Genomic DNA, 22,515 nt, shown 5'->3' with positions numbered 1-22,515 from the left:
TCCCAATTACAGCAACAGCCTTCTATCATAACCACATAAGTGGAGAAATGCTCAGTAGCAATAAGAGAATTTGCTGTTGCATGTAAGTGATGTTAACTATTATTTAACATTTAAACTTATTTTCTGATGTTTTTATTTCTTCAAAAAACCCTGGTAAGGGATGTTTTTCTGTATTTGGAACATCAGAAAAAGTTTTATGGTGGTGGTGATGTTTTAAAGTCACTGAGAAACTGCATGCATGCAGTTTGTTGTTTTGCTGCTAATACAGCAGCAGGTGCAGCTGCATATTTTTGCAATAAAAATGTTATGTTGTAATGGAATTCATGCATTCGTTTTTGTTTGCTTTGAACCCAGAGCAGACGTCACACGCCAGACGACATCAACACTGCATACTTTAGTATCTGTTCATTTATCATGAGTAATATCGATATCGCAATATTAAGCACTGTTATCGAATATCGCAGGTTTTCCTAATATCGTGCAGCCCTAATCCAAATTTATTCATTTGGCACGTTCCTAATTCATAATTTGTAAGAATGTAATCAGCGATATTAGCATTAACATCCCTATGGGTTTTTCCATGTATATTAGCATTGCGCTAACCACTCGCTGTCAGTCAAATCGCAGCCTTTGCGATTACAAAATCTTCTTTTGTCTCATTGCAATTTAGTTGCATTTGCAATTAATCGTTCAGCCCAGCTAGGAGGAGTTTCCACAATTACCCCAACAAACATGGACCTTTAGAAGATCTTCATCATCAATGCTTGAATTTCAGCAAAGCCTAAATCTCTTCTTTCCCGTCGGCTCATGGGTCCCCGGAAGAATGAAAAAAATGAATACACGTCAACAGATCTAAAAGAGCTATTGTCTAATCCGCTTTGCCTTATGCCCTGGATCGCACATATGTTGTACTTATGTTTAAATTAAAAGCAATGATGTGTCTGTTGATAACGCCTGTCACGTACTTTGAAATTTATCAGCTTGTAAAAGTTTGTAATTAGCATGACTACAAAACGAACGTTGATAAGTCGCACATATGACGTCACCACATAATCTCCTCTCCTGTAGCGTAGCTGCGACTTACCACATGGCGAGATATATGGTGGTTCTTTCCTCCTGAAAGAAGGATTTGAAGTTTGCAGAACTTACAGCCACAGCTGTTTATCTCCATGTCTGGATCAGTGACGTCACTTTGGTGAAGCGCATTTGTAGTCCAGGACTTTTTTTAACACAAAACCTAAAATAACGTTACCCCCCATTCAAAAAGAAAAGCTTTTTTTGGCATCAAAGTGTGTCTTTAAAATTCACGGACATCTTATGTAAAATCCATGGCACATAACAAGCGGAGTTAGAAAATAACGTTTTTAGCCCCGTTGACTTGCACTCATTTTTACGTTCTTCTGGGGACCCATGGTCTGGATGTAGACTTAGGCTCTCTATATCTTGCACCAGCCCTGATGAAAAAGTGATATTTTAGATCAGGGAGAAAAATACCAAATAAATGTGAATAGGGGTCTGAAGATGTGTTGAACATACAACCTTGGAGAAAATCTAGTCAACAGTAACAGTGCCAGTAATATATGTCTCCTTATTCATTTTGAATGTGTAGTGTCCAATGTTGACTGCTACTTTAAGTGATTAAATACATTAAGTTGAGAGCAAAATTAGATAATTTTTGTTATTAATTTCACTTTTAACGTTGGCTAATAGGTGTGTTTCCATGACGGACCTTCAGGGTCCTTTCTGGAAGGGAAAATTGATTGGTCAATACGATGGACTGGTCCTCTCAGCTGTCTCCATTAGTAATGTGAACGAATCAAATTGTTTGAATGGGTTTTCAAAGTGCACGATGAGAGATGAGTCCTTGTAGAGTTCACAGAGGTGCCTGAAAAAAAAAACGATTCACATTCAAATCGCGATTCTTACTTATAAAGACTCAGAATCGATTCATAAATGTTCAGAATCAATCTGTCTAAAAGAGTTTATGTAAACAGTGGTATTTCCGAGAGTCCCTGAATGCATCTTACTGGAGGCGGCACTGGCTGTAGCAGCTCTGTAACCCTAAAACCCTAACAAGGCCTTACTGTGATGGAAGCCTAACTTTGTGAAATAAAGAAAAGCAATCCATACATTCCTCTAGTGGAGGCCCATCAGCTCTTTCAGAGCTGGTTATGCTACTCTTTACTTCTGGGTGTTCAAAATTTCAGCAAATGTTTCTTGTGTGAGATGATGGAGCAGCAGGTTCATCAGATACAGCTTTGGACCATTCTCGGACACAGCTGAAGAATTATATCTGAGTTATGTCAACATGCTCGCTGTTTTTTCTCTTACTCTTAGAGTGTGTCCATTTTTTATGATACAGATCTGAATACACATGTACAACCCTGGCGTGAACCCAACCATAATTTACCCAAATAAATTGCATCTTTATTATCGTACATGTTTACTTGAACTATTGATGCCTGGACTGCAGTCACATTGTCCTGCTGGTGTCCTGCAGGAAATCTCATCTGAACCCAGAAAAGAAATATCAAGCTGGGTGATGGGGGTGTCTTGGATGACAGTCTATGTTTTCCTTGGAAATGAAACATGATGCTTTATAATCCTCTTACTGTTTCTTTATTTAGTCGCCTTCATTACTATGTCAACAAATGGCATTGGACCAGTCCTACTCGATATGCTGTAACTGCAGTAGGGGAATTTGTCTTGGCCAACAAGAGAGAAAACAGAGTTGTGTAACTTATCAGACTTCTCACACGGACATGCTGCCAAGTTTTTACCTTCACAAGATATCGCCTAACAATTCAATGGAACTCATTTATCCTGTTGTCTTCCTGACATAATTAGGAATTCACTTTTACAGTTGATTCTCTTTTCAACCGACAATTTTCTTCAGGGTTAGGGCTGGGCAGTAAATCGAAAACGTATCATTATCAAAGTTTCTGACTCTTATTGAGAATTTTCCCCACGTCAATAAATCTGATAATAAAAAAATGAAAAGATGTGTGTAGGTTGGCAGCATTCATGTCCCTTTAAGAAGCTGTACCACCCTGAGTCACGTAAAAATGTGACTCAACACGATACAGGTGACAGCCCCATCTAGTGGACAAATTTTGTTTCTGCGCATAACTGTAGTTATTGTCCATTTATCGTAATTGAGGTGAAATCCTCAATATATCGTGATATTGATTTTAGGTCATATTGCCCAGCCCCTTTTTCAGGGTGTACCCAGATTCTTGAAGGTTGTGTGAATAGAGCGGTAATTATCTTGATTTGTGATTCGTCCTCATACATGTACGACTAGTTGGAACCTATTAACATATTTGAAACCCTTTTCCTTAACCCAGCTGGAATCTCTCAGGGAGCTGAACCTGTTCTGCTGATCTAGCCGCTTGTTTGAGGATGCATGTTAACTGTAGCAGACGAAAAAGTGTTTATGGGTGTGTGTGTGTGTGTGTGTGTGTGTGTGTGTGTGTGTGGTGGGGTGGGGTGGGGGGGAGGGGTACGTTTAATGGATGATTAATCATTTAAGTAACAATGTGTAGTTTTTACCATCGATTTCTGAAAATATCCACCAAAATGCTGTTGTAAATGAATTAAAAGATTAAAATTTGTTGACAAACGTTGGCAGTTTCATAACATAACCATAAAAATCTGTTCTAAAACACACGGGAGCGGGTCTAAGTCTCTGGGCGTTGCCATATTGGATGCTGTGTTTCCTTCTACGGAAGTCTGTGAGGACAAAACACATTTACTGATTTGTAACAAATGGTTACAAACTTTCACCATTTACAAACATTGTTGTTCTACACACTTAACTCCTATTTCATTGCCAGTGATGAAAGGGAGTCTTGTTATTTTGCTGGAGGTTTCACTCCCAGGGATTTTTGACCCTAATGGTCATCCGCTGGTAAGGTCTTATTAGAACATAAAAATAATGCTTGCTTACGATGATTTAGGTATGAACTGCCCCTACTGACAGGGAAAATACATACTCTCATTTTAAGGGTTTCTATAACTGGTTAAACACATTTTGGAAAACGAGCCTCCCTAACTAAAACAACATATAAAGTCCAGTACGACCTGCAGCATGATACATTCTGTTAGCATTGAGGGCCTCACTTAAAGCTCTGAACTACACGAGCTGCACCTGAAGTGGCGAACAGCTAGTAACTCATGTTAAATAACTGATTCATTTTCAACATCAGTTTAATTAACTGTGTCTCATACTGTCTCCTTTGTTCAGCAGCTCTGACAAGTCCTTATATGATGTTGTTAACCTTTCAGGTGCCTACAGTCAGACCACCTAAACTACAGCTTGACAAACCTTTGGGGCTTTAATGTATGCTGTATTAAATGTAGCTGTTTTTAAAAACACAGCATGTATGCAAAAACACATCTATTTTATGTTTTCTCCTTCTGGCCCAGGATGAAGGTTTTATGTTTTTCAAAATTCTCCCAAGGGTTCATTTTCCACAAAGCCCAACAGTTATTTGTTTTGGCCTCATGGTGAAGGAAGCTGTCATTCATGAAAATCCAGGTGAAACTGAAAAACCCAAAGAGTACTGGAAATACAGTTGGATTCATAAAACCACAAAACTATTGCAAGTGACAGCCCTCAGAGCCACATGGAACAGCTTTGATTTGCAGCGCAGCGCAGCATGTCACGCTAATGGCAACACGAACTTGACAAAACCCACAAATCCCTCTATAAATTTGTTGAGCATAGTTAACACACATTCTGTCTTCTGCATCTATCACATTTTGACTTTTCAGTTCCTGTCTCCTAGGCAAACCAAATTATGTGCGATGAAAAACAAACTCCACCTCAACGAAAAGGGCGGTCTGAGTAAATACCCTCAGCAACAGCTGAGCTTGACGATGCTGAAGAGAGAATGGGTCGGTGCTTGTAAAGACATCCAGGACTTGTTCGTGCTTAAACGTCCTTGAGCTTCTGTGAGCAGACAAGAACTTTTTGCAGAAAACAAATATCCACAGCATGACTAACGCTCTGACTTGATTTAAACTTGGACACTTCTTTAGAAACACCAGAATAATTTACTGTAACTAACCTACAGCTTAGAAATCTGATTAGACTTTATTGATGATGTATAATCAGGGTCTGTAGAGAGATATTAGCATCTGATTGGTTAAACGCCAGATATCCAAACCTAAATCTTTTCATCAAGCAACAGGAGGGTTAAATCCACAGCCTCTCAAAAAATACTTCGATGTTGTTGCCACTCTTCAGAATATGCTATCCCCTAAACGTCAACAATTCACAGACCAACTAAAACACACTTCTTTGACTTTGTTCAACGGCCATGAATCCCTGGGTCTATTCGGGATTTCAAGAAGAAAAACTAAAAATCACAAGACAAGATTACGAGTGAGAAAGAGTTTGCTTGTAGCCAAAGCTGAGCTATGAAGCCTCACACAACAATGTTCTTCGATGTTTCTATAATCCTCAGTCCAACAGGACAGAAAGGCAAATGAAGGATTTGCTTTAACGAAGCCCTGCATGTTCTCATAAAGCACCTATGTGTCCTGGCTACAGCAGAAACATAAATAAAATGTTTTAATATTATATTTCTGCCATCTGGGAGGATAAAATATAAAGGAAGACTTAGCGTATCTATTTAGAGCATCTGCCATCTGTCTCTGCTCCCTGGTAGGTAAGTGTGTAAAAAGATAAACATGCGTAAAAGGGACAGTTCGGATCTTTGACTTAACAATTATAATCTTACTTGTTGTGGATAGCTTGTTGAGCAGCCTCAGTTAACAGAAACAGAGATGAGTTCAATAATGTCATCAAAAACAATTTTAGAAACATCATAAATGTTTATGGAAGAATCATTTTATTGATTTCTCACAATATACAGTTATTTAAATTAAATTTCCGGAATTAGTGACAGAGCATTTCCATTCACAATTCTACATGTTTGTTACACTGTTTGCAACATTTACAGCAGGGTAAAGGTTCATAAAACCAAATTAGCATGTTTTTAGATCCAAAGTCACAAACATTTTAGTGTTCTGTAAAAGCTGGTCTCTGTTTCTTTATTTGGAAAAAGTAGAATTTTAAGTCATAAACTAAATGTTTGGACAAAAAGCCACTAAGTGAAGGCACAGAATTATAAAAATATGTTTGCTGTTTATTTACTTATCAAAAGGCTTTTCATTTTTACTGTAAAATGTCTGAAAACATCAGAAAAATAAATTTCCCAATCTCTAAAAAACACTTTAATCTAGGGCTGGGCAGTATGGTAACATTTTCATATCAGTTTTTAATAAATCATATATATTTTACTGAATATTTTTTCTCCAGACATTCCCGGTGTTGCCCTAGAATCTGTTAGCCAGGTAAATGTTTTAGATTATTCACTATTTATACTAATAATGGTATTGGTCAGCAAGGCAAATTTTACACTTCAAAGGTTTCAGAAGATTGTACTTAAAAAAAAAATAAAACAGTATCGTTGTCTGTGCTGTAAATCAGTCCTGCCAGCCACCCCTTCTTTCTGGTGCATTGGTTTGACCCAAGTCTGAGCAGCAAGATGAACAAACCGAGACTTTGGCCAAAAGTAAATACACACAAAATGTACGTGTGCAACAGCACATAGGCAACATGTTAGCTATGCGTTGTTTGCATGTTAAAAACACATAATTTTGCTAGTTTTTGGCCCAGCTACTTCCGCTGCCTCTGCTAGCTAAGCGGTTAGCATGCACACAGGCCATTTTACAATACTCAAGTATGCAAGTGCATTCTTGTGTACTTGACAAATATGTTCTTGGTAAGTACAGCAGAACTTTTGCTCTACTAGGACGAGGACAGCATTTGGAACAGAACCGTACTCCGCTGTGTCATGGTTAAAAAAACAACCTGACATAAAATGAAAGTCTAGTTTGTCCCTTAAAACAAAATGACAATTCATAATTTTTGGTTAATATTTCATCAAAATTGATAAAATACCAACATTCAACAACAAAAACAGAGCTATTTAAGGCAATGTTGCTTTTATTCTGACAGTGGGTTAGCTAATTAGCATTTTGAGGCATTGTGAGGAGTCTGGAAAAAAATAAACAAATACACACAGCAAACTTTACAGGTTACACACAATAATCTACAGAGAACTTTATAATTCTGATATAAAACACTACAGTTATGAGCTTTTTCCTCTGCAGTTCAGAGTGCAATGCTTTCCCAAGTCCGCAGAAGGACGCAATAATGCATCATCAATGCCATGAACGGAGCAAGAACACATCCAGGAGTTTTGAGCAAACTTGCCATAATATGTACTTAGTATTGGAACAGTACATGGGCCGTCACTGATGACGCTTCACAAGGACGTGAGTAAACAAGTTCAGACAAGTACGCATATTGGATCTCACACACCTGAGTCGCACACCTGGAGTGGATGCTGGCGCGTTTTTGCAGCTGCTGCTCACCGGTGATTTTAACGTGATTTTATCGTGTTTTACATTTTCATGGAGCACTAGATTGTAGTTTTCCTCAGTGGGTGCTATATTTTTTCTGCCTCCCTTGGATCCTGTCTGGTTGTCGGTTTGTTGTTTGGGTGTACAAGCGGACTAAACCTACCTCTCACTCCTCCCGGCTGTTGGCCCGCTGCTATCGTCTAGCTGTCCACTGCTGTTCATCATGTGGGCCTGCAAGTTATTTATCTGGTTGACCCTCCTCTGGTCTGCCCTGTCCCTTCTCCTCCAACCTGGGGCAGCTCTGTTCTAGTACACGGCGGCTGATCTCCTCCTGCTACGCGGGCATCTCTCTGTGCCTAGTCTGCCGGTAGCATTACAGCTCCACCCGGAGATCGTCCTTCCTCCCCGCCGGAGATACATCCTTCGTGGGTCTTGCCGTAACTTCCAGCTGGATAACTCTCACTCAATCACCTCATACTGGTCCACAACTCGTCGTCCTCGCCTCAACACTGGCCGGACTGCGGACCTTCACTCGCTAACCAGCCTGGCGAAGACGGCAACCTCCAACCACAACAACACCGTCAACTTCGGCCTCCTGAATGTCTGCTCTCTCACAAACAAGGATCAGCTCATTCAGCACCTCATCACCGACCATAAACTGGACTTCATCGGGCTCACGGAGACCTGGCAGCAACTTAACGACTTTTCCCAACATAACGCTTCCACTTCCCCCGGCTTTGTTTACCTATCCTATCCACGTGGCTCCGGTCGCGGGGGCGGTCTCGCGCTGCTCTATCGCGAGAAGTGGAAGGTGCTGCCTGTCCCCACTCCTGTCTTCAGCTCCATGGAATCTTCTTTTTTTCAAATACCCAGTCCCACTCCTACAGTTATTGCCTTGATCTACCGCCCACCCAAGCCCAATAGTGACTTTTTAAATTACTTCTTATTACTCACCCAACTCACTACCCTTTCCCCCAATGTCATTCTGCTTGGTGATATAAATATTCATATGGACAACTTGAACCCCCCCCCCCATGTCCATATATCTGATCATTTTTTTCTGTCATTCAACATCCCCCTCTGCTCTTTAAGAACTAAGCCTATCCGTCACATCTCATTCCGCAATATCAAAAACATTAACCCAGACACCCTGTCATCTATTATTAACACTATATCCACCCCTAGTTCTGCTTCTCCTGACCATCTTGTTTCTCATTATAACTCCACACTCCACAATATCTTGGATTCTCTTGCCCCAGTCAAAACTCTGTCCGTCTCCTTTACTAACTCTGCCCCCTGGTTTACCCCTGAACTCCGACGGATGAAAGCCAAAGGATGTCAACTCGAACGCCTCCATAAACGAACTGGTCTTGCAATACACAAAGAAATGCACAAAACTCATCTGCTTCAATACTTGGACTCTAATAAACATACAAAATCTGCTTTCTACTCTGGATTGGTTTCCTCCAATGAAGGCAACTCCAGGACTGTTCTCAATGCGCAATATTTTTCATCCCCCGGACTCTCTACCCCCCACCCCCCACCCCCACCTGTATTCTGCTGACTCATGTAACTCTTTAATAACCTTCTTTACTCAGAAAATTGCTTCCATACACCAGCAATTAATTCCAAGCTCTTCCCCTCCCACTGAGATTTTTTTCACCCCGCCAGTCATTTTGTTCCTTTCTTCTTCCCACCTCATCCGAAATATCTGATCTTATCTGTAAATCCAAGCCCACCACCTGCTCTCTCGACCCCCTCCCTACAGTTTTGGTTAAAACATGTCTCACCTCCCTTCTCCCTCTCATAACCGCCATAATCCACTCCTCTCTCTCTACCGGTATTGCTCCCTCACTTTTCAAAACTGCATCTATTACTCCAATATTAAAGAAACCCGGCACTGATCCCAATAATTTCAATAATCGTCGTCCCATCTCAAATCTTCCCTTTCTTACAAAAATCCTAGAAAAAATAATCTCTGTCCAACTCCATGCTCATCTCACCCTCAATAGCCTCTATGACCCCGGCTTTCCACGGGAGCCGTCAGCAGCACGTTACTGCAGCAGCACGTCATAGCTGCTGATAGGAACCGCTGTGGTCAACAGATACTTTTCCACTGGAGCCGTCAGCAGCCGTCAGCAGCGCGAGTCGGCCGCGTCTCAGGAGCAGCATGTCACGGCCATTACGCGCCGGTTCTATTTTCTACGCGCGACGCCTCTGAAACGGGTCAAGTTCGACATTTTTGGGGAAGGAAAGACAGGAAATCAGACGCGGAAATGGAGAGAAGCTCCCGAGATTTTCAGAATAAAGAACGTACTGCCTTCCGGTTGCTTTACTTTAAAAAAGTTACTAACTGTGCGTCCCCGTGAGAAGTTATCACCTAGCTAGCGGTCTCCTTTGTTTTTCAGGTCTGGATTGGCGATTATAAAACGGACAGAACATAAAACACAAACCTTTTGGAGCCATGTTGTAGTTTTCTCCTGCTTGTTGTTGTGTTTACTCACGAAGTCACTCGTGTGACTTCGTGCTCTGTCGGTGACAGCTGCTCCCCTGCTGCTTCGCGTCTCGTGGGAAGGGCCAAGCAGCAGCTTACGCGAGCAAGACGTGCTGCTGCAGTAACGTGCTGCTGACGGCTCCCGTGGAAACCCGGGGTGAGCCCTTCCAGTCTGGTTTTCGACCTGGCCACAGTACAGAGACTGCACTCATAAAAATCACTAACGACCTGCTCACTGCTGCCAATACTGGACTGCTCTCCATTCTCATCCTCCTTGACTTGAGTTCAGCCTTCGATACCATCTCTCACACCATCCTCCTCCATAGACTGTCTTCCCTTATTTCTCATACCCCGCTTGATTGGTTCCATTCATAACTCTCTGGCTGTACTCAGTTTATTGAACTCAAATCCTTCACTTCCCGTCCCTTCCCTGTCACTACTAGCGTCCCCCAAGGCTCTGTTCTCGGTCCACTCCTTTTCATCACTTACCTTCTTCCCCTGGGAAATATTTCCATAAATTTGACATCCATTTTCATTGTTACGCGGATGACAGCCAGCTCTATGTATCCACCAAACCCTCCTCTTCACTCCCTCCTTCCTCCCTCATCAATTGTTTATCTGAAATCAAAGACTGGTTCACATCAAACTTTCTCAAACTTAACAGTGATAAAACAGAAATGTTACTTGTCGGTACTAAATCTTTACTATCAAAAATCCACAGCTTTACACTTCATGTCGACAACTCCTTAGTTTCCCCCTCCCCTCAGGTCAAGAGTCTGGGTGTCATCCTCGACTCCTCACTATCCTTCCAGTCCCACATAAACAATATTACCCGGTCTGCCTACTTCCATCTACGTAACATTAACTGCCTACGCCCCTCCCTCACTACTCACTAGGTCGCCATCCTTGTCCACAGCCTCATCACTTCCCGTATTGACTACTGCAACTCTCTTCTCTTCGGTCTTTCTCACAAATCCCTCCATAAACTCCAACTTCTCCAGAACTCGGCAGCCCACATCATTTCCAGAACTCCCTCCTTCCACCACATCACCCCTGTTCTTCAGCAGCTCCACTGGCTCCCAGTCACTTCCATAATCCAATTCAAAATTCTGCTTTATACATTCAAAGCCATCCATAACCTAGCTCCCCCGTACCTCTCAGACCTCCTTCATCCTTCAACCTCCACCCGTTTCCTCAGGTCCTTTTCCTCCATCCACCTCTTTGTCCCACCTTTCCGTCTGGTCACTACGAGGAGCAGGGCCTTCAGTCGCTCTGCTCCCCACCTCTGGAACTCACTCCCTCCTGACCTCCGTAACATTGATCCCCTCACTCTCTTTAAAACCAGACTCAAAACCCACCTGTTCCATCTAGCATTCCAATAGTTACTCTCTTTGCTCCAATCTGTCTGTTTGTTTTATGCTGTTCTATCTTTTATTGTTTTATTTTATCTCTGTCTGTAAAGTGTCCTTGAGTGTTTAGAAAGGCGCTGTTGAAATAAAATGTATTATTATTATATTGAGAAACAGCCACACTCCGTGTTGTTAGTGTGTATCAGTAAAATCAGTCCCTTCTCAAAGACTTCCCTACTGCAAACGTTCCAAACGTTTTCTATGGTATACCGGTATATGAAAAATCCATTTCATAAACACCGGTTTTCCATAAAAACTGGTATACTGCACAGGTCTACTTTAGGCTATTGATTTCAAACTGGTATCAGTGGTTCTTGAGCCAGAAGCTTGAGTTACTTCACATTGGACAGCACTCTGTAGCCCTCTGCTGACCAGAAAAAGTATTTAACAGTTTTGCTCTTCAGGTAGAAATGCTAGTGGGGTGGTTCTACCTGCTCTGCGACATTAGCTGTTCACTGTGCTGGTAGTTAACATAAAGACGTGCAGTTTTCTTTTTCGGTTCACTGACAGTCAATTAAAACTGCAAGAACATTTTTACTTTTTTTTTTTTTTTTTTTTTTTATGGCATCACAGCAAAGCCTGGAAGTAAAAGAAAAAGAGTAATAATGTCTTTGGAGGTGGAGTGAAGATCTAAAATCCGAGTGAACATCAGAGTGACTTACACTTATTTGAGGAAGGTGAAGGAGAATACAAAATCACAGACAATACCTTTTTGTGTTCTTGAATAATGATAATAATAATAATAATAATAATAATAATAATAATAATAATAATAATAATAATAATAATAATAATAATAATAATAATAATCAAACTTATATAGCGCCTGTTTAGGACACTCAAAGACGCTTTCATGCACTCTCACATTCACACACTGCTAGTGATGGTAAGCTACTTTGTAGCCACAGCCACCCTGGGGAGGTCTGACAGAGGCGAGGCTGCCATTTGGCGCCGCCGGCCCCTCTGACCACCACCAATACAGGCAAGTTAGGTGAAGTGTCTTGCCCAAGGACACAACAGCAGAATATCCCTGGCGGGAGCTGGAATCAAACCCATGACACTCCGATCATGAAGCAAACCGCTCTAACTCCTGAGCTACTGCTGCCCCCAAAAAATAGCTATTGTTAAAAATAGCTGTACAGTCAAACATGCATCCAAACATCCTGCAGCTCCTCTAGTTAAAGGTGTTCTATAATAAACAGTTTATTTGCATAGTAAGAGTTTCGCCTTAGCTTATAAATACCAAAAGGAAACAACTTGCAAACATTAAACATACCATGCTAATTGCCAAACAGGCTGCATGAGACTTCCTGTTGTACTTGAAAGCAGAAACAAAATGAGAATACAAACTTGTGAATTTGGTTTCTTTTTGGTGTTCTAGTGGGTATCCAGTCTAATGCTGCATTACCCCCGTGCCATGTTAGTGTGTTTTGTGTGCGATGTGTTTTGGCTTCTTGTTTAAACTTCCTGCCAGTTTACAAAAAGAGAAGAAAAAGCTTGGCGATACTGCAGGCTTGGCTCTGGCTCAGACTTGGCTCTGACCGCATCCATGTGACAATGATTTCCCCAATAGTGTTTGTATTCACATGATCGCACTGTTGCGCAGCCACCAGCCCAAACCATGGTTTGATGAGCCACAGAGGGGTCCCAACTGGTAATCTCAAGCCCTAACATCAGTTTGAGAAGGAATTCCTGGGTGATATCCTGTGTTGCGTGATGGTTAATCGATCTAAACTCCCACAGCAAATTTTCTGTCTCCTAGAGTGCTTCATTACTTTTAAATCCTATCTGTGTTCTTGTACAAAGACAAACACACTTCAGGTCATCTGATATATTTTGATGAGTGACTTAAAGTGTACACAACAAAAGTCAACAATGCTTTAACACGACATCCTCACATAGATCACCCAACAGACAAACAAATAGACCTACGCTGCCATCAGGAGGCCCGGGCCTTTTCCTGATCCCGGAACTTCAAACTCATCAGACACCAAATGCCCTGACACTGGCACTGGGATCTGTAACAGTACAAAATACCTGACGGTGGCTTTGTAATCGGACGTATGCAGGTTCGAGCTCCGCTCACTCTGTCGTTGTCTTTGTGTCCTTGGGCAAGGCACTTAACCCGTTTAATTATAGATCCACTAGGATAAATACAATAAAGTTTATCTCTCACCAAATAGAATATTTACTAAGAAATCACAGTGTAGCCATAGACACATTGCTTGGTGTGTGTGTGTGTGTGTGTGTGTGTGTGTGTGTGTGTGTGTGTGTGTGTGTGTGTGTGTGTGTGTGTGTGTGTGTGTGTGTGTGTGTGTGTGTGTGTGTGTGTGTGTGTGTGTGTGTGTGTGTGTGTGTGTGTGTGTGTGTGTGTGTGCTCTGTCTTCTCCATCCCCAGTGAGTCGTGGAGGATGGCTGCTTATACTGAGCCGGGATTCTCTGGAGGTTTCTTCCTGTTAAAAGGGAGTTTTCCTCTCCACTATCGCTTTATGCTTGCTTAGTATGAGGATTGCTGTAAAGACTCTGACACTAGTCAGTGACTTGATGCAATTTGCTGGGTTCCTTATATAGGAAACTTTTTACTGATTGGCTTAATGAACTGACCTGGATTGGAATGTTTACTGTGTGAAGTGCCTTGAGACGACTCTTGTCATGATTTGGTGCTATATAAATAAACTTGAATTGAATTGAATAAAGGCTTAGAAACCGATCTCAAATGATGTGACATTTGGACACTGAATCTGATTTCAAACAGCAGCGATAGACGCTGTGCTCAGACCAGCTTATCGCTCCCATCAGACAGAAATGGTTAAATTTCTGTTGAGAAATCAATCAGTAAAACTAATCATTCATGACTTTTACACAAAAGCACACTTCTAAAAAGCTGAGGTATTTGCATTTGCTTCAGGATCGACATGATCACCATGCTGTTCCTTTAACAGCCTTAGAAGTAACGAAGTATGTTAAACACGGAGCGGTTTGTGTGTTTATTAGTTTCTGACGCTGAAACAATTGTCATACAGGCGTTTAAGCAAACTGATTCACGTTTTTTTCCTACTGAGTCCATAGTTGTAGAAAACCTGTGATGGTTTTTAAACGCAGCTGTGGCTCCAGTGATTAAGTGGTCGTTCATCAACTGGACAGAATGGCGGCTTGATGTCTAACTCCTGCATGGGTCCAAGTGCTACAGCCATTTAACTTAATATTGGCTCGACTCAATTCACCAAGCTGCGTAAAATTCAGCAGGGAAAGAGCGCAGGACTAAAGGAGAAGGTTATTAAAGCGAGGCAGGAAACGCCAGGTGTGGATTCTAAAGAAGAACTTGAACATAAATTGAAGGGCTGAGTGCATTACAGAGACACGTAAGTAACATGAAACACATAAAGTCTTCCAAATCTAATAACACAAACCTTCTTTAGATGAAGGAGTACAGCGGAGGGACCTGAGATGGATCTAGTCAGACCTAAAGAACCTGGAAAGCGTTTGAAACCCGAGTGTCGGGAAGCATCGGATAGGCGTAGCTAACAAGTGAATCGTCTTCTTTAATGTGACCTGTTTTTCTGCCGTCTACCAGTGTCCCGCCCTTTGATCTGGCTTCATAAATCATTTCCAGGACTTAATGTTCACTAAAATAATTAACAAAGAAGGAACAAAAGCCTGAAACATGACTGGTTTTTATAATGAAATGAATATTAGATTCTGCCTAATTCTTCCCACCCTCCATGCTACCAATGATCCTGCAGGCTGGCAGCAGTTTCACGATGTCCGTTGTGTTTCCTGCTGTACGGATAATCTTATTAGGAACTGAACAAATTCATTCAGATGTGATTAGTAGCAGAGTGCAGTTTGAACACATTAACACCCCGTTTGCTGTCACGCCCACCTCCACCTGCACGCCTCCTGGAACACGTGACACAATAAATCTAATCTGTCTGCTCTGTTCGGCACCTTCAAAGCTCACTAACATGTTCTTGTGGGACTCTGATGTTGTGTGCTGGTCCTCAGTGGGCCAAAGCTCAGAGACAGTAAAGAGAAAGTATGACTGAGCACAGATTATGTGAGTGGTGGGCCTGTGATTTCACAGTGTCTGGTACAGGCTGCAGACAGTGCGTGCATCCAAATCACCTCGATGCCAACGCCGTCTAAACATCTCCTCACCTGGGCCGGTACTCACCAACAGAAAAACCACAGGAAGTACTGGAAGTTTAGCTGAAGGCTACCTGACCACTAATCTAGAACTGACTTTGTGATAAATGATCATTTAATGCTGGTGTCTAGAGAACCTACTGTGGCCTTCCACTGTCTGCAGCCATGTGTGCATGGCATAAGGAAACGAGCGCTCCCTACTGGAGCCAACTGTGGTGAGAAGGTCTGAAGGACATGCACCCCGCTCCATCTCACACACATTCCCTTTGCTACAGCTGACCTACAGGCTTGTCCTACGCCAAGTCAGAATCGGATCAACAATCTCACGCGTTAAAACACGGATCAGTTTGGGAAAATCGGTCCAAATTCTAAAGGAAAAAATAAAAACTATCTGGGATGTTTTTTGCAGCAGATGCAGAGATCAAAACAAACAAATAAACACAATAAAAGTGAAATGAGCTCTGCACATATTTTTTACATGACAGAAGATAATCAGTGGCAGTTTATGAGCACATGAATCAAATCTGAAAGCCATTTGCTGAAACAGTCAGACACACAGCAGTAACCTCATTATAAAGTATAAAGGCACTAAATATCATTGAGGCAGCCACACACACACACACACACACACAGCTGTCCATATGCCTTAAATCTTATTTTATTTGCTTGAGTCTGACTGAGATTAAATGGGTTTCATGAGGCAGGGATTGCTCAAACCTCTTAGATGTGCAGTTAAACTGAGATGAAATGCTTTTTAGTTTCAACAACCTCTTGTGTGAAAAGTAAACACGCATTAAATCTGTTTAAATCCCTGATAAGTGTGTGTGCACAGGCTCGTTTAGCCATTCACACCTGCAGCGTGGGTTTATTTGACTCATAATGGATGCAACAAGTGAAAATTCCTTCATTTTTCCACAATAAAACATAACAGCTGAAAATTACGAAAAAGTTCACCAGTTAAGGAGTAAATAGTGGGAATATTCCGCTAAAAAACTGGATGCAGATCATGGTGTGGGCCGTGTTCCGGTGAAGAATAACTGGAGGCGGCGGATCAAAGACCAGGACTTTGTGTCCTCACACCTGCGGATCAGCGGATACACCTGGGACGTCTCCACGGATCTCATACTGAATTATGATTTATTTAACTCATAATGGGTTTAAATCGGTAGATTAAAACTTGTAATCGTGTTATTGCGTTGCATAACGCAGAAGTGGCATCCAGTCATGGCGCAAACACTTAAAAGAGTCGGATTGGCGCAGTTAAGTTAATAAGGAGCGCGGATCTGAAGAGAGGGCGAACAGCCCTGATGAACTTAAGAGATAGTGGAGCACTTTAACGCATAACGCCGCCAGCATGACACTTTCAGGTTTTAGCCCACTTTCGCTGTTTCCAGCCAGCGCTAAAGCATGCTGCATCTGATTCATATCATGTTAAAAGCGGTGTAAAACATTTTAAATGCAAAAGGTTTTTAGTTCCTTGTGCGCAGAAGGAAGGCTGCACCCGTCTGCCAGACGATTTACCTCCGAGCAAACAAACAAGAAGGCACACTTACTTTTGACTTCTTCATATGGAATGGCAGGAGTAAATCCAGTGTGTGCGAAAGCCTATTTTATTTTACTTCTACGGGGAGGAAAGGGGTTTTCATCATCCTCTGTGCACATATCCAATGCCTAAGCCAGCGGTATCCAAAGAGAGAGAAGAGTCCCGACAGACAAAAATCTGATTGGGTCTCCGCAACAGTCTTCAGGCTTTGGTGACACGCAGCGCTCAGCGCGTCCTTCCAGGCGGCAGCGTGGACCCACACAGAAAAGACTGCAGCGAGTAGAAGGAGGGAGGCAAGTCTTTATACCGATGCGTCAGAGCCGCCCTATGACGCGCGCTTTCACTTCTGCAGGACTGGAGGACAATCAGTCACAGTAAAATATGAAAACACAGATTTAATATCAGTGAGTCAGAATCTGAGTGAGTCAACGCGTCAGCCAGGGCCACAAAAGGTCAGAAACACCGAGCCACGTGACCATGGCCTGGTCACTTGTAGACCTGCCACGTGCTGCATGCAAAATAAAACTAGTGCAATACATTCCTACAAGATACACTGGCCCAGCTACTGATGACGTGCAACATGATATAAAACCCAAACATTCTAAATTGAATCTAAATGTTTTAATTCTTTTTTTAAAGATCAACATTTAAAGGCATAGACATGAATGTGCAGAAACCATGCCTACATTTTTAGCATGACATGAAGCTGAGCCTAAATAATAGCCTCTAAAAATGCAGTTTCACTTAATTGAAAACGTATCAGTTTTTATTGGTCAGACCTAGAGCCAGGCCTAAAGTACAACCTAAATATTTGTATGCAATTCATAAAAAACAAGTGTTATGGTGGAGTGTGAGTTAAAAATGAAATATCTGGACAAAAAAATAAAACTCTGAATACTTAAAAAAACTCAATGTTTAGAGTCTAATAAACGTGGTAAACATTTAGAACCAACTTTCGGTGTTTAAAGTTAAACCAATCCAGTTAGAATCAAGTCTAAAAACATAACCTAAATATTTGGAATAGAATCTAAAGATATAAAATTATACACTTGAATATTTTGAATCAAAAACTAAACAAAGTTTTATACAATTAAACCTAAAGATTTAGAAGAATGAATATGTAGTAGAGGGCAATATTTTCATTTCTAGCCCCTCCTCACAAATTGATGATTTAGTTCATAATGTTACTTCTTCTTTACTTGTGGCATTACATGATGTTGCCTCTTTAAAAAGATGGTAATTAAGCACAGGAAGTTGGCTCCTTGGTTTAATTCTGATGTACGAACTTTAAAACAAAACTCTAGAAAATTGGAGAGAACATGGCGCTCTACACACCAGGAGTCCTACTTATCCTGGAAAAATAGTCTTGTGCTTTATAAAAATAAGCTTCGACAAGCTAGAACTGCTTATTTTTCATCTAATTGAAGAGAATAAGAATAATCCAAAATTTATTTTCAGTACAGTTGCCAACAGAATCATAGCTCTGAACCATCAATTCCCTTAGCCCTCAGAAGCAACAATGGGATTTTTTACAAGTAAAATTAACTCTATTACAAACAAAATCTTTAGCATCCTCCCTAATGTGATTTCTTCTTCCTCAGTAAGTGAGGCAGCATCAGAGGTGACTGTAGAACATCATCTGTGCTTGAACCGTTTTGATCCAGTTGAGCTTTCAGAGTTATCAAAAATATTAGCTTCATCTAAACCTTCAACTTGCATTTTGGATCCAATCCCAACCAAATTATTTAAAGAAGCATTTCCTTTGGTTACTGCCCCCATTCTAGATATAATCAATCTATCCTTAGTAAATGGATATGTACCACAGGATTTTAAGGTTGCTGTAATCAAACCTTCACTTAAGAAACCCACTCTGGATCCAGATGACCCAATGAATTATAGACCAATATCGAACCTTCCATTTTTATCCAAAGCCCTGGAGAAAATAGTGGCCATCCAAGTATGTGAGCATTTAAACACTAATGCTCTGTTTGAGGTATTTCAGTCTGGTTTTAGAGAGTATCACAGCACTGAAACTGTGTTAGTGAGAGTTACAAATTATATTCTCATGGCCTCAGATAAGAATCTTGTGTCTGTTCTAGTCTTGTTAGATCTCAGTGCTGCCTTTGACACAGTAGATCACAATGTTCTTTTAGAAAGACTTGAACATGTTGTAGGGATCAAAGGAACAGCGCTAGGCTGGTTTAAATCCTACCTGTCTGACAGATTTCATTTTGTAAATGTACATGACAAATCTTCATACTCCAGGGTTACTTGTGGAGTACCACAGGGTTCAGTGCTTGCACCAATTCTTTTTACTATATATATATACTCCCAATTGGTAAAATCATTAGACAGCATGGGATAAACTTCCACTGATATGCTGATTATTATATTTATCCATCAACTCCGATGAACCTGATCGGTTAGGTAGATTACACGCTTGTCTTGAAGACATAAAAAATTGGATGACTGTCAGTGGGGGGTTCAGGCAGTAACCCAATCGCAGGAATAACAAGCCTTGGTTCAGGTTCAGGGTTTTTAATAACCAGAATTAACCACACACAGTGGGGAAAAACAAATCAGAAAGTAATTATCAGGAAGGCACACTGGCATTTATCAAGCAATACATAAAAAGACAACGCCACACTGAGGGCTGGAAAACAGTGGCTTAAGTAAGGGTGGTAATTGGGAAATTACAGTCAGCTGCGACACTTGGGAGAAGCCCACAGGGGGGGCAGGGCACCTGGACGGAGCTGCAGCTGACCTGCACAAAACACATAACAGAGATGATCAGCAAACCAGTAACAGAAACCAAAACCAGTAACCTGAATAAAAACGAACAACTCATAACTAGGGTTGTCACGGTGTGACAATTTAACCTCACGGTTATTGTGACCAAAATTATCACGGTTTTCGGTATTATCGCAGTATTTTTTTTTTAAAGTGTTACATTTTCAGACAACTAAATAAACCCTGTATATCGGGAAAATATTGTCTTCAGTTTGTGTCTAAATTTTGAGTAAAATTTGATATTTTGTCATTATGTTGTGTATTTGTTTACATTTTTCCCCTTTAGTCTTTAAAATACCAATATTTGCCCATAACTTCTTATTTTTTCTGTTTGATGTCATCATTTTAAAAATATTAGACCAGATGATACTCAGTACTCAAGTAGCCTTCTAATCAGATACTTTTTTATCCTTACTTGAGTAATAAACCCTATATCAGGAAAATATTGTCCTCGGTTTGTGTCCTTCCAGTGAGCTTTGCAGATGAGGGAAAATGTCATCAGGCAGTAATCATTGTTAAATTCATAATTATTCTCTGAGAGAGACCAACTCTTATCTGCCCCTGGGAGCCCCGTAATGCGTAGCGTCATTTCAACATGGGGGTGTCCGCGGCACGGTTTATATGCAGGTAGCGGCGCTGCGGCTGCTTTATATAGCGACTCGTTGCATTGTCCCTCAACCCAAATCCTCGGATCACGCATTTTAGCAAAAATGCTAACGTTAGCTTGCCTTGCGTTGACTGTAGAGTTGTGGGTGATGGTCACGCAGATGTGTCATGAGATTTGAAGCGTTGCTGCCTTTCACAGACACTTTTTCTGCACGTGCTGCAAACAGGATAGCCGTCTTCTATAAATTGTCCCTCGGCATTCTTCAAATATCCAAAAATAGCCCGTTCTTCCCACTTTGTCTTCTTTGAGGGATAATAAATGTCCTTTTTTCTTTTTTTTTAACCGTGTCCTGTCCGGCTGTGAAGCAAGCAGAATTGATGTCTGAATGCTGGTAACAAGCCTTACAGATTCATTCTCAGGTGGAGCATCAAAGCGTCTGCTTTAAATGTCACGCCTGATACTTCAAATTTTATTGTTATTGTTTTTGAATGCTTTGTAATTCCGACCAGACATGGAGACAGAGGTGAAAGAGACAGGAAAAGACAAATGGTGTGTGTGTGTGTGTGTGTGTGGGGGGGGGTGTTCCACAAAAATAAACAATAATGAACAAGAGTCTGCTTCTAGACCTGCAGAAAGAGAAGAGCAGAAAAAAATGGGACACACAACAATACAGCAGGAGCAAGCTATCACTGCGTCAACGTGATGATGAAATATAAAATCAACATTGTTTAACTGAACAATCACACGATAATAAATCATAGTGCATTTAGTGGCAACGACAGCCTTGAGGCAAGTGTTGAACGTGCCCAAGCCCATACTTTTGAGAGCACCATGTGAGCACCTGTGTGTGTACATGCACTTGTTTATGTAAGGTTTCTCTATAGGAGCGTCCAATAGAGAGTGTGAGGGACCACATATCTGCCTCCAAAGATGCGTAGGAGATGGGGGGAGCTCCAAGTCCCAGAGATCCAGGTGCTGCCCCAGAACACAGGAACCCCAAGGGGACTGCAACCAGAAAGGCCCCCCGCCCCCCTCGAGAGGTGCAGAGGATCGCCCCAGGGGGCCACAACGAGCAGCCGGCAGAGTCCCGGGAGACATCAGCGGCAAGCCCACAGGCCCGCCCGCCTCCTCCCACCCCCTAGCCGGCCAAGCCGGGACCCAGCGACCCGGGACCCAGGAGCGATCACCCCCCGCCGGGGACCCAGCAGAGCCCAGGTACCCAGACCCCACCAGGCAGCCACCGGGATTGACCAGGCAGGCACCAAAGATCTTAAACCCCCTGACCCGGGAGCCACGAACACTCAGGCAGACCAAGGCACCGCACCCCACACCAGGTGTGGCAGGGGGAGGGCAGACGAAGATCTATATCATCAAAGGAGGTCCCAGGAGAAGAGAGGAGTCAAAGGCCCCACCTGACATATACAGTCATACACAAACACAGTCACACACTCCCTCCCTCATGCTCACACATACAACCAAAGACTTACAAAAATGCACGCCGGACACCCACTCATGCTCACCATACACACCCTATTCACTCTGGTCCCGGTACTGCTGCACACGGGGTACAACCATCACCGGTTACCAGAGTTTGACCCCTTCTGCTGGGTTGCTGATGAGCAGGCTCCCCCGCCCAACGCCGAGCACAGCAACCCACCACCCCAGACCCCAACCAGACGGCCAGATCTCCCTCCTAGCCTCCAGCCCCAGGAAGCCAAGCAACAACAGAGGTGTGCTAAGACCAGGGGCGGATTTAGCAATTTGGGGGCCCAAGGCGAACACAGACATGGGGCCCCTTACACTAAATTTTCGACAATCTTATCTTTAACTGGATTTGCGAAACTCTCCCCTCTTCTGACATGAGTTATTTTCCCTTTTTATTGGTCCTCCTCTTTTTTCCTGTATTTCCCTCCCTTTGAGTGCTTTCAATATTTGCTCTGCTTTCTTTTTTCTGTCAGTGCTCCTGTGCTTTAGCCTTAGTTATTTTTTTTCTATTTTCCATTTTGGTCTGTTTTCCTCCCTTTAAACATTTTCCATTGTCTTTCCTTTCTGCTTCCTTTTGATGTTTACATCGAAAAACGACGTCACT

The 22,515-nt window shown here is 42.0% G+C and overlaps 1 protein-coding gene across 1 annotated transcript in view; it reads right to left on the bottom strand.

Annotated features, from left to right (window-relative positions):
* Window positions 1-17,322, bottom strand: part of kitlga (kit ligand a) — a 78,260-nt gene extending 60,938 nt beyond the window's left edge. Inside the window, exon 1 of the mRNA XM_015977149.3 lies at window positions 17,040-17,322. Within this exon, the coding sequence (XP_015832635.1) occupies window positions 17,040-17,054 (15 nt within the window). The 5' untranslated portion in view covers window positions 17,055-17,322. The remainder of the gene's footprint in view (window positions 1-17,039) is intronic.
* Between the last annotated feature and the right edge of the window lie 5,193 nt (window positions 17,323-22,515).

This window comes from Nothobranchius furzeri, chromosome 4, assembly GCF_043380555.1.
Source record: "Nothobranchius furzeri strain GRZ-AD chromosome 4, NfurGRZ-RIMD1, whole genome shotgun sequence".
Lineage (NCBI taxonomy): Eukaryota > Metazoa > Chordata > Actinopteri > Cyprinodontiformes > Nothobranchiidae > Nothobranchius > Nothobranchius furzeri.
The sequence above is the reverse complement of the archived record's forward strand: the minus strand, read 5'-3'. Positions and strand labels throughout refer to the sequence as shown.